Source organism: Cryptomeria japonica, chromosome 3, assembly GCF_030272615.1.
Source record: "Cryptomeria japonica chromosome 3, Sugi_1.0, whole genome shotgun sequence".
Classification (NCBI taxonomy): domain Eukaryota; kingdom Viridiplantae; phylum Streptophyta; class Pinopsida; order Cupressales; family Cupressaceae; genus Cryptomeria; species Cryptomeria japonica.
In genome coordinates this window covers 382,473,098-382,489,896 of record NC_081407.1, presented here as the reverse complement: position 1 = coordinate 382,489,896, position 16,799 = coordinate 382,473,098, and the positions used below count along the sequence as shown (strand labels likewise).

The following is a 16,799-nucleotide window of genomic DNA, read 5'->3' as shown; positions in this document are numbered from 1 at the left end:
ACTTTGCATATATGTTGGAACGTCCCTTTTGAATGTTGATTAGATGTTATTGATAATACCTAGTTGTGATCCGGTGACTTTGTAGTTCATTAAATTGTTCAATATTGATTTAGTTGTTATCTCTTGTTACCTTGACCGATCTTTTGAAGTTTCTTTATCAAGTGAAAATTAGAAAATACAAAAAAAAAGAATTTTGTTTGTTTTGGTTCAACCAGCAGGTCCCTTGACAGGTACAATCGTAGTAGCCACTGAGTGACCCAACACCGTCGTGACCCGAATATAGAGACCTTGGAGTAATTAGTCTTTCAAGATTGATTGCTTTTCAAGAGAGGTGGTTTACATTTCATATTCTATCTGACTGTTGGTGAGTGTGTCAAAACACCTGCAACAAGAATCCTAAGGCTGTGAGTGTAATGGCTTTGAGTATCATTAGGCTAGGTGATGGTGCTTGTGAGTGATCTAACAAAGTACACTCTACTTGATAGAGAAGAATCAGTTCCCCCAAGGCTCAAATATGTTTTGTTGAAAGTACTCAATCAAATAGGCAAGTATGTGTTTCTTTTTCCATGAGGGTGTTGTGGAATCTAAGTCTATGATGCAATTTCTAAGCTTTGACACTAGGGATTTTGTGCAATGTTTATTTATATTCTTCCCACGGCCATATTTTCTTGTCTCCCTTTGCTATCTAGGATTGTGGTAACATTTCTCCAATGTAGAGGGGATTCATGGTTTTCAAATGTGAATTTCCACAGATCTGAGATAATAGCAATTTATATATTTGGAATCAATGTAATCTCAGTTATGAAACAGGTGATTCACCAGGGAAATTTGTATCATTAGATCAACTAACAATTTTGTTTTCCAATGTACTTAAATAATAATTATAAAAGAACAAGAAGCTCAAAATGACATTGAAAACATTGCTGTACTATCTAATTGTTTTCTACTAAGTTTCAAAAAAAAAAGTTGCAAAAGAGATAGAAGAGTTCAGGAAGAAAAAAAAAATCATTCAATAAATCAATCCCATCTTATACATTATTGACTAGCAAAGATAAACCAAACATATATTCATCAGGTTAAGCACAACACGATACATATATGGTGCAAAATCGATCATCAATTAAGGCTGACAACCATTTAGATTCATCAGACAGCCATGGATGTGCACACACTGTAATTACACTAAATAATTCAAAATGAAATAAATCCACACACACACACACACACATGGATGGTAAATAAAAGTACCCACATACCAGACATAATTCAGTAAATCATTCACAGAATATGAGGTTAAGGAGAAATGAACTCAACAAAATCAGCATGCAAAGTTTCTTTCTTTGATTGAACTCACAATGACATCAGCATGCAATTTTTTTCTTTGATGACAAAGTAAAATAAACACCTTAATATGTTTTAAATAAGTTTTGGTCCATGATCCTTGGAATTCAACAGTACCTGAAATAAAGATTTAAAATTTGAAAATAACTAAAATTTTATATTGTAATAACTAAGTCTTTGCTAAAAAGATCTCAAAACTAAAATTTCTTTCTCAGCCTAGTCCAGTCCCCACTCCTCAATTTGCAACTGCCTTCCAAGCTACGGCTTGTCAACACATAGCATAACCATTTTCCATTTGCTGCATGTTGATCAGTATTGATCTTTCAGTCCTTGCCTTTATGTCCTCAAATTCACCAGGAATTTTTTCACATCAACTTGGATGAATTCTTGGAAGACCATGTTTCCCTTCATCTAAGCTTGCACTAAGAGAATGTTCTCCAGGTTGCTATCCTTTCCAGCCTTTTTGAGAGTTTGAATTCATCTCTTCAAATCTGCCATGAAAGTTTCAACGAATCATTTGAATTCCTCCTTTGCAATGAATTCTCCACTATCTTTGTGGCAACTCAGTACCACAAAGGCAGCTAAATTACACATTCCATGCATAGGTCAACCATAGTTCCCAACTATTGTGCATGCTTATCTAATCTTGCAAGAGATGTTAGAAATCTTTTAACAAAATTTTCAAACGCCTCTATTGTGACTAGTTCCATCATGGTTGTTGGCAACAGATTAGCTCACTCTTAAGGGCAAGCTAACTTACACATTCCATGTATAGGTCAACCACAGTTCTCAACTATTGTGCATGCTTGTCCAATCCTACAAGAGATGTTAGAAATCTTTATTAATTTTCAAACGCCCCTATTGTGGCTAGTGCCATCACGGTTGTTGGCAACAGATTAATTCACTCTTAAGAACACAGCTATGCACTTAAGCTTTTCTTTGACCACATTCATTTCCTTTTGCCAGGATGCAAGGGTACCTTGGTCCTTGATTTATCTCTTCCTGAAAAACCTGCAACTACAAAAGTAATACAAAGGTTCCAATACAAAGAAAATAGACTCGCAGGCAATCGCATGGACTCTGCAAGTCATGAGTTGAGTCACCCTTGGTGAGTCCTAGGGGCTCGGACTCAAACGTAGTCAAGAGTAGACGGTACTCACCGGGTCCGCGTGAGTCCCGTCAGCTGGACTCACCCGGCAACAGCAGCATAAAAAGGAAAAAAACAACATAAAAATAAAAAGTTTAAGTTGCTTTTTTTTCATTTATGTTTACTCCTCTACCCTAAAAGCATTGTCATTTCATTTTATTGGCAAAATAAGAGGAGAAAAGAGAGCTGTGAGGAAAAATTAGAGTGCATTGTAGGGCAACCAGCAAGGAGGTAGAAAAAAAATCCATCATTGAATCACATTTGGGCAGGTTCATACTTACGTTTGGTACATCAAGAGGTGTCTACCAATGATTGGAAGGAGTTTGATTTAAGAGTTAAGCTTGATTTTTTTAGGTTTTTTTGTGTTTTTAAACCAAAATTGCATTGTTTTTTTACATTTCAATTCTTTTTCCTATTTTATTTTACTAGATCAAAGAAAGAACAAGCCCTAAAATTTTTTTTGGACCAAAGTTACGAACCCTACATTTTGTTTTGGAACAAACCCTAATTACTTTTTGGAACACATCCTACATTTTTTTGTATTAGTTTAATAATTATAAATGGCAATTCACAAATGTTCATTTTTTTGTAATTGTGTTATTGCAGCAGCCTTGAGCTTTTCAAATCATTTTATTCACAATGTCTACTTCTAGACCCCACTTAGAAAGGACCCAGCTTGGAAAAATTGTGAATTTTATCCTAGGCAAAATAAAATGAGAGGTAAAATGTGCATATTGGAAAACAATTTAGCATAGAGGCATTGATAGATTGAAATACCATCTTGCACACATACCCGTCCATGATGTTGTGGGATGCGATAAGGCACCTACTGAGGTTGTTCATGAGGTGCAAGTGCAATTAGAAACATTTGAGAAGAAAAAAGAATTGAAAAAGAGGCAAAGTGAGGACTAACATGCATGTGTGGTATTGGAAAGGCTTCTTTCATGCCTCCATTTCGTCCTAGTGGTGGCTTGTCCTAGTGCTGGTGCTAGTCCTGGAGCTGGTATTGGTTCTAGTGGGAGTGGGAGTGTTAGCATTGGTTGGAACAAGGACACACATGATGTAGCTAGACATGCAATTGGAGGCATTTGGTAATATTGCACCATTCCATTCCATACAGTCAAGTAATTCTTTTTTGTTTGATTGTTTTTAAATTTATAGTTTGATTATTTGTCTCATGATTTTTATATTTAGATCTCTGTTGAATTCAATTTTAAAGTTCAACTCTCGATTTTACAATTCTTATCTAATTTATTTGTGACATGTGTTGGTCTCCTTTTTGGCAAAATATAGTTGATGCCATAACTATTTGTGGGACGAGGTTTAAAGCCCCTAGTGAAGACGACTTAAAGGGCCCAATTTCGACACAAAAGGTAGTTAATGTAAAAGCCACAATAGAGGAGTCCATGTGTTGCCCATTGCCTTGACCTCACTACATTATTTGGGACTCCATGTGTTGCCCATTGCCTTGACCTCATATTGGAGAATCTTGGCAACCTTCCATGGATCAAACATGTATGGATTTGGCCAAAAATATTTGTAAATTTGTATACAATCACACATGGGTCCTTATCCTAATGAGGCAATACATAGGGTACAAGGAGTTGACTTCTCTTGGAAAATATAGATTTGCTACTAATTTCATCACATTACAATCCTTGATTCGGTCAAAGGCAGCTTTAAGATGTATATTTGTTGGTGAGTCTACTTTCTCATCCTATGCTATGAGCACTACAAGGATTGATGTGGTAAATTGTATTTTTGATGAGCCAAGCTTTTAGGCACCTATTGCAAAGATTGTGAAGCTAAAATTTAATTCTACATATGTTTTAATTTTTATTTATATTTTTCTTTTATTTGCTTATTTTCGTTCATACATTACATAATGTTGCACAATATTTGTAGTTCACTGAACCTTTGGTAGTACTCCTACGGGTTTCTGATGGGGAGGAGCTCATAATGGGCTACATATATGAGGGCATGAATAGGGCCAATGACGCCGTTAGATCCATCTATGAGGGAGTTGGGGGTAAGTCCATTTGGGAGATCATTGATACGAGACGACACCTCCAACTTCATAGGACCCTACATGCAAACACTTATTTCCTTAATCCGACATTCCAATATCGCCCTAATTTCAATGTGGATGAGGAGGTTCTGAGTGGACTCTACTTGGTGATAGAGTAGATGTGGCCTAGTGATACCGGTGATACCAAACATATAGTCCACAAGCTAGAGACCTTTACTCATGCACAAGGAGAGCTCTTTTCTCATCAAATGTGCAAAGAAACTCACACGACATTGCAGCCACATAAAATTATATTTAAGGGTATAATTTAAGTTTTAAAAAGTAATAATTTTTTCCTCTTTTTATATTATTATTAAATGTTGAAACTAAAGTTGGATGATGAGATTGATTTTTTTTCTTTTTCTCATCTCAGCTAGATGGTGGGAAATGTTTGGTGCTAAAGCACCAGATCTTCAAAGGATTGCCCTTTGCATATTGAGACAACCATGCAGTGCTTTGGGTTGTGAGCACAATTGGAGTATGCTTGAGCACATACACTCCAAGAGGCGCAATAGACTGTCTGTGGAAAGGTTGAAGGATCCAGTCTATGTACATTACAACCTTCATCTTAGACACAGACAGGTTTTGGACGATGACTCCACCCTGATCACACTAGAGGAGGTTGATCCATAATTTGAGTCGCTCACTGAGGTTGTGGATCTTATCTTTAGTGACAAGGACCTTGATTGGGTTAACTAAGTAGATAGAGAGGTTAAGGTTGTAGCCATGGTAGAGGTGTATAGAGCATGAGTAGACACAAGCATAGTTTGTGTTGGTGAGGGTGGTATGGTGTCACAGGTAGAGATTATGGTTGTTACATCATCCAAGACCTACCTTAGACGCCTTCATAGGAAGAATGCAAGCTCCTCTGAGCCATAGACTTTTAGTTATTGTTTTTATATTTGTTTGGAACATTCGATGTCATTAATTTCAAATTCCATTAGTTTTGTATACATTTGACAATATTTATATATCTAAGTGTGCTATTTCCTTCAACTACAATTTGTGTGTATACTTATGTGATTGATGTATACTTGTGCATGTGATCAAATTAGCTTCTATTTGATGTCATTGTCTCTTTAGGGTTTATTTAATAAGGGTTGCATCAAACAAGTTTTATATCCTTAAAAATCTCTAAATTTCTTGAGATTTTACTTTGATGAGTCTTCACAAAGTTTTTTTGCCGAGGCTCGAGATGAGTCATGCTTGCCGAGTCCAAGTCTAAGTCTAAGTCTCGTAATTTTGATTTCAATAAGCTTATCGACACCTTCATCTACAACAATTTGGGAAATTAGTATTCATTTATTTGTTTGGGTCTTGCTGTGACGTATTCACACATCGCTCCATTGCACATGGGGACCCTCACTTTTTTTCTGCTTCCTAAGATAGTCGTAGATTCTTTTGCTATTAGCCTTTGTGTTGAAGAGGTGTGGTTTCTCAAGTGGCCAAGAGGAAATCAAGTCAAGTCTCTCTCTCTTGATTAAGTGAGATCAGTCAGTTGTTAGGGATGAGAAACGAATGACTCATCTTTTGCTTGCAGAACTAAGGATGAAATGCTAAATTTGGCTAAGGCATTGACAATGACTTCCTTTGCCCAGTCAAGGCATAATCACTTCCTTTGACCTCATAGAAGCAATATGTGAGATGAGGTGTCAATCTGAGTATGGTAGGCAAGGAGGTTTGAGAGGTAAGTCTCTTGGATGAAAATTTCACTAAGTATAGAAAAAATTCCTTTGTCATTCAAGAGGTTTGATTGCACTTCCTTTGAGAGGCAAGAAACATGGGCAAAAATTTGACAAGTATAAGAAAATTTCCTTTGCCCCTGGAAAAGTCCGAACTGACTTCCTTTGCCCCTCAAGAAGTTCGAAATGACTTCCATTGCTATCTAAAAAGTCCGATTTTGACCTTTTCTCTTCATTGCTGACAAGTTGCTTCTTTTGCAGGCGATAATCTTGGTCTTTGCAAGTGCGGATTTGGTCTGCAGCATATTTGTTTTCAATCCCTTAGTGACTGAGTGTTGTGACCTTTTTCACACATCGCCCCATTGCAAATGGGGACCCTCTCTTTTCCTACTTTCTAGGGTTTTGTTAGTGTCCTATGACCTTTTGCTGCAGTTTCACCAAGCCTTGTCCAGTTCAGAGCATTTCAGGCCCTAACGATTGAAAGTTAGTTTTTGCAAGTTATGTGATTCCGAAATGCGAACACCACCAGAGTGCTTAGAGAGGCCAAAGGACGAAGATCGCAATTGATTTGGATAAATTTGGACAACTTTCTATTTTTAGAAAGTTTGCTTTTTTGCTTTTTCCTATTTTTTAGGAAGTTTCATTTTTGGCATTTTTAGCCCAATCCCCAGTATGGCTATTTTTAGAAAGTTTTCCCTATTTTTTAGGGATGTCTGCTTTTTGCTTTTTCGGAATGAGAACCTAGGGTTTGCACTTGCACCACTGACCAGCTTCGACCAAGACTCAAAAATTCCAAGTTTTGACCTAAAAAGCTAAATCCCTAGATTTTAGGCTTTTTTCTTTTTCGGGATGCAAACCTAGGGTTTACACTTGCGCCACTGACCAGCTTTGACCGGGACTCAAAAATTCCAAGTTTTGACCTAAAAAGCTAAATCCCTAGATTTTAGGCTTTTTGCTTTTTCGGGATGCAAACATAGGGTTTACACTTGCACCACTGACCTGCTTCGACCGAGACTCAAAAATTCCAAGTTTTGACCTAAAAAAGCTAAATCCCTAGATTTTAGGCTTTTTGCTTTTTCAGGATGTGAATCTAGGGTTTACACTTTCACCACTGACCTGCTTCGACCGGGACTCAAAAATTCCAAGTTTTGACCTAAAAAAGCTAAATCCCTAGATTTTAGGCTTTTTGTTGCTTCAGACAATCCACCTAAGCATGGATTTCAAATTTCAAGTTAATCCGATTAAATTTGATTAAGTTGTGAAATTTTCAATTTTTTCTAAGAAATTTGGCTAAGTCTGGAATGTCATCCTGATCCTGAAATTTGACTAAGTCTAGAAAATTGGAGAATCCTCAAAAAACTAGATTTTGCATTATTAGTCCTTGAGGTCCGAAACCACTCTCAAACATCCTGACAATATATATGAAATATAACTTAAAGTATAAGTGGTATTTCAATATGTAGAAAAGACATATTGAAATACCACATATACTTAAATGTTATATTTCATATATAGTCCGCCCTCTTGAGAGCCTCCAAAAGTCCGCCTTGAAGAGCAAAGGTCTGGAAGTCTGCCCATGTTGGAGATGTCTAAAAGTCCGCCATGTTGGGAGGTAGACCAAAAGTCCGCCATGTTGGGAGGTAGACCAAAAGTCCGCCATGTTGGGAGGTAGACCAAAAGTCTGCCATGTTGAGAGGTGTCTAAAGTCCGCCATGCATGTTTGAGAGGCTATGAAGAGGGAGCATAGAACTCCGCCCTCAAGGAGACCTTCCTAAAGTCCGCCTTGAGAGGCTTCAAAACTCCGCCATGTCTTGTGGACTCTCCAAAGTCCGCCCAAACTTGTCGGTGAAGATTGTAAAGACATCAAAACTCCGCCCAAGCATGTCAATTGGTGGTCATGCCTCTTAAACCCCGCCCTATGCCTTGTGGAGTGAGAAAAGAAGATGTGGGAGCCTTGTCCAAACTCCGCCCTCCAAGCATTGAGAGTCCTTAGAAGTCCGCCCTACCCTAGCAACATGATGGAGAGGTCTAGAAGTCTGCCTATGAGGAGCAACCTCCAAAGTCCGCCATAGGTTGGGAAGATTTTTGAAGAGCAACCTCCAAAGTCCGCCCAAGGTCTTCAAAGTGGTGGGAGCCTAGCCTAAAGTCTGCCACACATGTTAGGGAGAGCCATGAAGAGAGGCCTCCAAAGTCCGCCATGTCTTAGGACTCTCTAAACTCCGCCATGTGGGAACCAAGTCCAAAGTCCGCCCAAGGTAAGGAGACTCATCCAAAACTCCGCCCAAGGTGCTGCTGAGTGAATGGTATTGAAACTCTGCCCTATCCTACCATGTTGGTGGCCAACCCTTCAAAGTCCGCCATGTTTTGGAAGAGGCCATGATGGCCAACACTCTAAAGTCCGCCATGTGTGTGGGGTGCCCAAGGGGTGAAGTAAAAAGTCCACCCTATGTTGGAGACCCATCAAAACTCTGCCCTACCCTAGCAAAATGATGCAAAGGTCTAGAAGTCCGCCCATGTTGGAGATGTCTTAGAAGTCCGCCTAGGGGGTGTGTTCCAAAGTCTGCCCTATGCCTTAGCTAAAAATTCGCCTTGATTGAGCTTTGCTCAAAGTCCACCCTCCATGTTGAAGGGACCCTTCAAAACTCCGCCCAAGGAAGTAGATGCTAAGTATGATGTTGAAGAGCCTTCTCAAACTCTGCCATGCCTTGGAGAGGTAAGGAAAGTCCGCCCAAGTTTGAGGAAGATTAAAATAAACTTCCAAAAGTCCACCTACACATAAAAGTCAAACAAAATCAACGAAAATACAAGTGATGTCATGAAAATCCTTCAAGATTTCGAACTTAAATCCAAAATAGAAAGTTTTCAAAAGGAGTATATTGGAAGATTGATAAGGATTTTGAACTTAAATCCAAAATGGAAAGTTTTTTTTAAGAGAATATTGAAAGATTAATAAATATTTCGAACTTATAGCCAAATTGGAAACTTTAGGAAGATATTTTCTTCGAATTTGGAAACATGACAACACTTTCCAAAAAAATGAAGTTAAAATTGGAAACATGATTTGGAAGATTTTAAGGGTTTCTGATTGAGGATTTAACTTTATTTACAAAAACATCATTGTAAACTTCATTTCTACACCAAGCAGTTTGAAAATATTAGGGAGAGCATAGTAAAATACTTTCAGTTTGGAGTTCATCTGGAGAAAGTTTTGGATATTGCTATAAGTTGGATAAACTTTTTGACAAAAGTTTCACAGATTTTTGGAGGAAGACAGCCAGTATAAGGACGAATTATTGAATCTCTCCTGAATTTTTTATTATTTTTGAAGGTGAAATTAAATTCATGATGCAGATTTATGTATTTTCTGAGCTTTTCCAGAGTTTGAGAAATGATTTTTAGTGAATTTGTTCGAATTTCTAAGGGAGGAAAATCATTTTTTTGGCTAAGTATAAGAAATTTTCGGAGTTATAACACTTGGTGTTGGATTGTGATCGCAGTTATCTTGAAGGTTGGAGAATTTACATGTGAAAATCCCATTCTCATGGCTAAGTATGAAAATGAAGTGAAAATTTCCAAACACTTAGCCGTTCGCAACCTCGATTTTCTTCAATCCAAGATAGATTTCTAACTTATTTTCCTTTGGTTTTACAGGTCGCAGGAGGAAATAGAAGCTGGATCATCATAGAGATCGTAGTTGGAGTTTCAAGCCAAACAAAAGATTGAGGGCAAGTTCACAGGCAAGGTTCATCCGGGCGTGAAGATAGCCAAAATTTGGCTAAGTATGGGAAATGTTTCACAAAGAAAATTCCAATTTCCTCAATTATGATGAAGGCGTGTCAGGGTATCGAGAAGAAGGACATGATCACAGCGAATGCCTGAATAGCTTGATCCCATCATTTCATAGTTGCAAGGGGTTACCCAGAGCTTTTTAACCCTCCTCCCACGCAACATAAATTGGCAACTGAAGGCAGGATCATCACAGAAAACACAAATGGAGTTTCGAGCCAATTTCAGAATTGAAGACAGGACCACGAGCAAGGTTCGTCCGAGCATAGAGAGGGCCAAAATTTGGCCAAGTATGAGAAATACTTCGCGAAGAGATTGCTTCTCCAAATTCGAGGCACTTGAAAGAATCTCAAGGTATTAAGAAAGAAAAGTTCTCAGACGTAGTGAAAATATGGATAAGTTAAATTTCCAACTTCTTGAAGGATTTCATCTCCTGAAGAAATTAAAAAAAAGACAAGCTCCCAAGCAGAATCAAATGGCGACAAGAAGGAATCAAATTTCCATACTTAGACGATTTCTTGACACAAATTGGAGAATTCAAGAAAAACATCCAACACGTTGAGGTGGTGCCTCGTCATTTTCCAACCAATCAGATCGCTCCAAGTCAGCATGTCCAGGTTCGACGAACTTGACTTATCCAGAAGCTTCTAGAAGGGCACGCTTCACAATGCAACAACCTTCTATTTTCATTGATGGTTCATATTTAGCAAGAAGGACAAGTGTCCCAAATGTAATTTTCTCATTGGTCGAGGGTAGTTAGTTTTGGGAAACCCTAATTAGGGTCTATAGCTTTCAATCTAATCCCTTGATCACTGTTTGATCTCGGCCGTTCATTTATTCTTGAAAACTATATAGGGCTACCTCCTCTCATTTGGAGAGTGTGAGGTTTTTGATGTATTGTTGCTTAAGGTCATTTCCAGATAATATATTGCACGTGCGCTACTTTGTAATCTCTATTATTTGAATGATTTGCATGGTTTCAATTGCCTCAACACTTAGTTAAAATTAATCTAGATTTGCTTTCATTGTTGTTAATTTGAATGAGGGATTTGATAAGTATCAATTGACGGTGTATCTCTGCTCATACTTTTGGTAAATGGATGATTTCCATTCTACCGTGCAAAGTTAGTCTGAGCCCATCCCCTGTGCATCCCAACATCTCGATCATAAGCACAACCCATTGAAGATTGCACCGACCTTGTGTAGTTGTCCCTAGTGTGGCGAAGCAAGGTTTGGTTTCTCGAGAGCACCCAGTTGATACCGTCTCCAGAGTTCGTAGGATTAGATTAGCCTTCCTAAACCCTATCTCTTTTCCCCTTTCTTTTGAAAGTCTAAATCCCAAAAAATTCCCCAAAAAAGAAGAGCCTAAAATTGCTAAATCCATCTAAGTCCAACAGTTCAAGATACTTGTCAAACGTAAGTCCCCCTTGACTTTCAGCATACACTACCCAAGAAGCTATTCCACTAAAGTTGCTTGTTCGCACATATAGACCTTGGAATCAGTAGTGATTTTTCAGGAGAGGATAGAATACCTTTGGGTATCCTATCCTAATGTTTGGTAGATGATAAAACAGACACCAACACTGAGTTGTGCATGAACAACTGCTTTGAAGGTTAATGATACTCTTTTAGAAGGAGAGAGAGCTTAGGTGAGTGGAACAAGATTCTTGAAGGTTTCTTTTCCTTGATGCAAATGCAACCTTTCCTTTGACAAGGAGAGAATTGGCGTGAAGATTGATTGAATTAAAGAAGAGTGGTAAAGAGCCAGCTGAACATAGTGATCTGAGCTCACTTCCTTTGCCCTTGAAGAAGTCCGAGCTCACTTCCATTGCCTTGGGAAAAGTCCGAACCTACTTCCTTTGTTGGTGAAGTCTGAACTCACTTCTATTGTTGTGGGAAAAGTCCGAACCTACTTCCTTTGCCCATGGAAAAGTCTGATCCCACTTCCTTTGCTTCCTGGAGAGTCTGAAATGACTTCCAATGGCACTTGGGAAGTCCAAAAATGTCATGGCTAAGCAATGACTTTGATCTCTTCAATCAGCAATCTGGCCTAGGAGTCTTTTTTTGACATTTTAAGAGGTTTGCTCATTGATGAGTCTTTTAAAGATTTTCTTTGTTTCCCACCTCCCCTCTGCAGGTGAGGCCTCTGTACCTATAGGTTCTAGCCAAAGAATAGAACAAGTACGAACTCATGAAGAAGGTCCTATTTGCTTCCAGATTCTTCAGCTAGCTGTCCAAGTTATCACTTATCATTCGAACCCATTCTATCATCTTAACTCCGTTCATTATTTCATTTATAAAATAATACATCCAGGGCTTGAATGAAGCACCTTGAGGATTCCCCATTATCCTGTTCAACAGGACGATCATATCTCCAATATCTTCCTTGAAGTATGCTCTCACCAAGCTCTTCCTCTGTAGTTTGGAGGCACCTTTCCTTGGCTTGTCCAGCCAGGAATGATTGACGATGGCGTCATACTCCTCCAAATGATCCCGATACATGCGATCAACTTCATCCTTGGTTACGTACACAACATTATGATACTTTGGAATTCTGAAGGCTTCCCTGATGGCTTCATCGCTAATGTTCGCCAACACTCTCCCATCTGGTGCGACAATATCCCTACTGGCAGGGTAGTAATGCCTAGCACACTCAACTACTAGCTCGGTGCATTGCATGGTAGGGAGAAAACCGGCAGCATGCACGATGCCACTTTTCATCATTTTTCGCGCAGTTATGGTAGGCATGAGGTTGTCCAAACTGTAATATCCCACTAATTTTTTTGTTTTGTTTTTAGGCCAATAACAATTCATCCACAACAAAATAACCTGTTAAGGTTAGAGGAATAAACCAAACAACTGAAAGGGAACCCTTCCACCTTTTGTTCACCGAGAGCCCAAACTGGGAGGGTGAGAGCATACGGTGTTCCGAGGATCGTTAGCAACAATAATCAAACTGAAAATTACAATGCATGGGCGGCACGCCAGCCCCTTCTGCTTATCCAGCAGGATAGAAACTAAACTCTTGGCGGTAAACTGACCAAGGGAAAATTACAAGAAATTGAAGTTCAATCACTCTACCGCGTATTTCAGCGGGAGGACATTACATTGAACAATCACTCTACTGCATATTTCAGCGGGAGGACCATAGCATTGAACTTATCACTCGACCACTTATTCAGCGGGAGGACTGAAAATTACAAATTTGTTGCATATCAGGCGGCAAGCCAGCCTCTTCCACTTATTCAGCGGGATGAGAATTACAAAGATAGAACTGGTTAGTAGTACTACTACCTAACCTTACAATAATAGAGATGATAGAAGGAGAGTAATGCAGATTTCTACAATAAAGATATAAATTTCTGTTACAACCAATCTGCAGGCTGAAAGTACAGACCAGCAGCCTAGAGAAATGCCAAAATACTTATAACTCCCTCATTTTACATCCAAATCAGCTCAAACTAGTCTCAAACCCACCATACATGATATGCAATGGAAACCGATCAAAACAACACCCCAAACAAACCCTTATTTAATTTGCATGCATCCCAATGCAAGGCAGAAAACCCACGCCTAGCCTAGGAATTTCGATTTGGCATAATAAATTCAAAACTTAAACAAACATGCTATAAACTTACAAAGTTTATCGCCAATGCTGGAAAGGAAGATAGGGTTGATACCCATAACTGTCAGTCGCTCTAGCAGAGAGGTGTGAGCAAAAATGTGCTTCAGCCATAGGCGAAACCAGCAAGTTTCCAGAATCACTTCAACATCAAAATGTCTATGGCAAACTCTGAGAATGTAGAAGAATACAATGCACAGCTAGGTACTGTATTTCAAGTACGAAACCGGGTAGCACTAGGGAGACACACTCCGAAGCCTCAAGTTCTGTCGCCAAACCGGCAGCATAACCTTACAAATTTTCAAGATGTCCCAAATGAGAGCCCAAGGCTCTTATTTATAACTTCTCACCATTCAAATTCAGATGCAAATTCCACTTCCCATTTGCATCGCATTTCATCTTCATGTGGACCCAGTGTAGCGCCCAATGCAAGAGTCAAACCTCATGCCCAAGACTTCGACCCACGTTAACCACTTTTGGCGAAATTAGAGATAAGTTATAAAAAAAATATAACATCTTCCTCAATATTTCGATATCTCTTAATAAATATGAATTTGCCAAGAACTTAGGAAAATAGGCATTAATCCCAATTTATAATAAATCAGTCGTCATTAATCAAATTAATTAAATATTAACCTTAGGATAAGGAATTAATATTCAATTATTTCACATATGGCTCTGGTACTAACTATTAACACTGCTAGGATGAAACTGAGTTGGGACAAGCACCAAACTGCTGTAGAATCAGAACCCTGTCTACTGCCAAAAATAGAATTGTGCCACACTGCCACTTACTAAAAATAGTAAGTCAAGAATCAATGCTCAAAAAAGCATGATCATCGCGTCCAGAGGCGAAACATGGAGAACTCAGTAGGACAGTAACATCAGAATGGTCATTCCCTAACTTACTAAAAATAGTAAGTCCTCGTTTCATCAAGGCTAGACCCTCACTCTTCATTCCACCTAGCCTACGGGTCTCAGGAATAGGCTAATGGACCACTGAAAGAGAATCAATGAGAAGGGGACATTACAATCTGCCCTCCCCAAAATTGCTTGTCCTCAAGCAACTGTAAGGCTGGATGCAACAAAAGCTCCTCATTTTCCCACGTAGCATCCTCTATTGGTAGATTCTTCCATTTGACCAATTATTCCCTGATCACTCTTCTCCTCAAGGTTCATTCCTTGAATTCAAGGATAGCTTCTAGAATCAAAACCAACTCTCCCTCCTCATCAAGTGGAGGTAACTCAGCTGAAGCAACAACATTATGTCCCAGAGCCTTTTTAAGGCAAGAAACATGAAATACATTATGGATCCTGCTGCTTGCTGGTAATTCCAACTTGTAAGCCGCTTCTCCAACCCTTTTGCTGACTTTGAAAGGCCCATAGAATCGAGGCTTCAATTTCTCAACCCCACTCTTCTTGAGAGTAGACTGTCTGTAGGGCTGGAGCCTCAAATAAACCATGTCGCCCACCTCAAAGGTGCGCTCAATACGCTGCTGATCAGCATACAACTTCTGCTGATTTTGTGCATGCTGGAGATTGTCCCTCAAAATTCTCAGAATATCCTGACTTTGTTGCATCATATCCTTTGCTTGAGGGGTTCTGCTATCACCAAATACCAAGTCTGTGAAGCTAGGAGCTTCATAACCATATAGTGCCATAAATGGTGACATCCGAATGGATATGTGATAGGAAGAATTGTAACAATATTCCCCTAGGTGAAGCCATCTCACCCAAGTATTATGCTGCTCCGAGACATAGTTGCTGAGATAACCTTCCAACCACTTATTCACTATCTCGATCTGCCCATCAGTTTGAGGGTGATAACTGGTACTTGGAGTGAGCACAGTACCACACAATCTGAAAATCTCCTGCCAAAAAGCACTTAGGAACTTGCTGTCCCTATCACTCACAATGTTCTTTGGTAAACCATGCAATCTGAACACCTCCCGGAAGAACACTTCAACAACTTGTGCTGCTGTAAAAGAGCTGGTGATGGCGAAGAAATGAGCAAACTTTGTAAGTCTGTCCACCACCACATAGATACTATCCTTCCCCTGAGCCTGAGGCAACCCTGTAATGAAATCCATGGAAATACTTTCCCATTTTTGACTGGGAATAGGCAAGGGTTGTAACAAACCAGCAGGTAGAGTGTGCTCATCTTTGTTCTTCTGACATGTATGACACTCTTTAATGTACTTCAAAACATCATTTTTAAGCCCCTTCCAAGAGAATCTCTCCCAGATCTGCTTGTATGTTTTGAAATAACCTTGGTGACTAGCAAGAGGGATATCATGGAAAGTCTTCAAAATCTTCTCTTTTAACTTAGATTCAGGTACTATGAAGATTCTTCCCTTGTACAATATCAATCCCTCAACCAATTTGTACCTTTCATCATGAAAAGTACCTTCTATAAGGCTGATTGCAAACTGATTTTTGGCATAATCAGCAAGCAATAACTCTCTCCAACCAGCAGTAAGCTCGCAGAGTGAGCTTAAATGGGGTCTCCTGGATAAGGCATCGGCCACCACATTGTTTTTTCCTTTAACATACTCAATATCGAAGTCGTAAGCTTGTAGCTTACTCACCCATTTCCGTTGTCTCTCATTCAAATCTTTTTGATGCATGAAGTGTTTAAGACTGTTGTGATCAGTCTTAACAATGAACTTACTCCCCACCAAATATTGTCTAAATTTTGCAAGTGCATGCATTATGGCAAGCATTTCCTTGTCATAAATGGAATATAGTCTCTCAGGACCTCTCAACTTTCTGCTCTCAAAAACTATAGGGTGCTTATCCTGCATGAGGACCACACCAACACCTTCTCCAGATGCATCACATTGTAGCTCAAATGGCCTGGTGAAATCGGGCAATGCTAAAACTGGGCAGGAGCTCATGATCCTCTTAAACTGCTCAAATGTTGTCTGTGCCTTTTCGGACCATTCAAAAGCCCCTTTCTTGGTAAGATCTATAAGGGGGGCAGCCAACTGAGAATATCCCTTTACAAATCTCCGATATAATCCACACAACCCCAAAAATCCCCTCAAATGTGTTATGTTTTCGGGAGTAGGCCAATCAATGATAGCTCTAATCTTTTCAGGGTCTACCTTCACACCCCCATGCGCTGATGATGTGACCAAGGTAGAGCAACTC

At 39.2% G+C, this 16,799-nt stretch overlaps 1 protein-coding gene across 4 annotated transcripts in view; it reads right to left on the bottom strand.

Annotated features, from left to right (window-relative positions):
- The window catches only part of LOC131044703 (serine/threonine-protein kinase GRIK2), a 115,771-nt gene that overhangs the window by 9,752 nt on the left and 89,220 nt on the right, over positions 1-16,799 (bottom strand). Inside the window, exon 11 of one of the 4 annotated variants that reach the window (XM_057978088.2) lies at positions 1,482-1,832. The exons of 2 other annotated variants lie outside the window; for them this stretch is intronic. In XM_057978088.2, coding sequence (XP_057834071.1) covers positions 1,787-1,832 — 46 coding nt within the window. In that variant the 3' untranslated portion in view covers positions 1,482-1,786. Of the gene's footprint in view, positions 1-1,481; positions 1,833-16,799 lie in introns of those variants that run through there. One more of the 4 variants, XM_057978085.2, reaches the window with a different exon arrangement.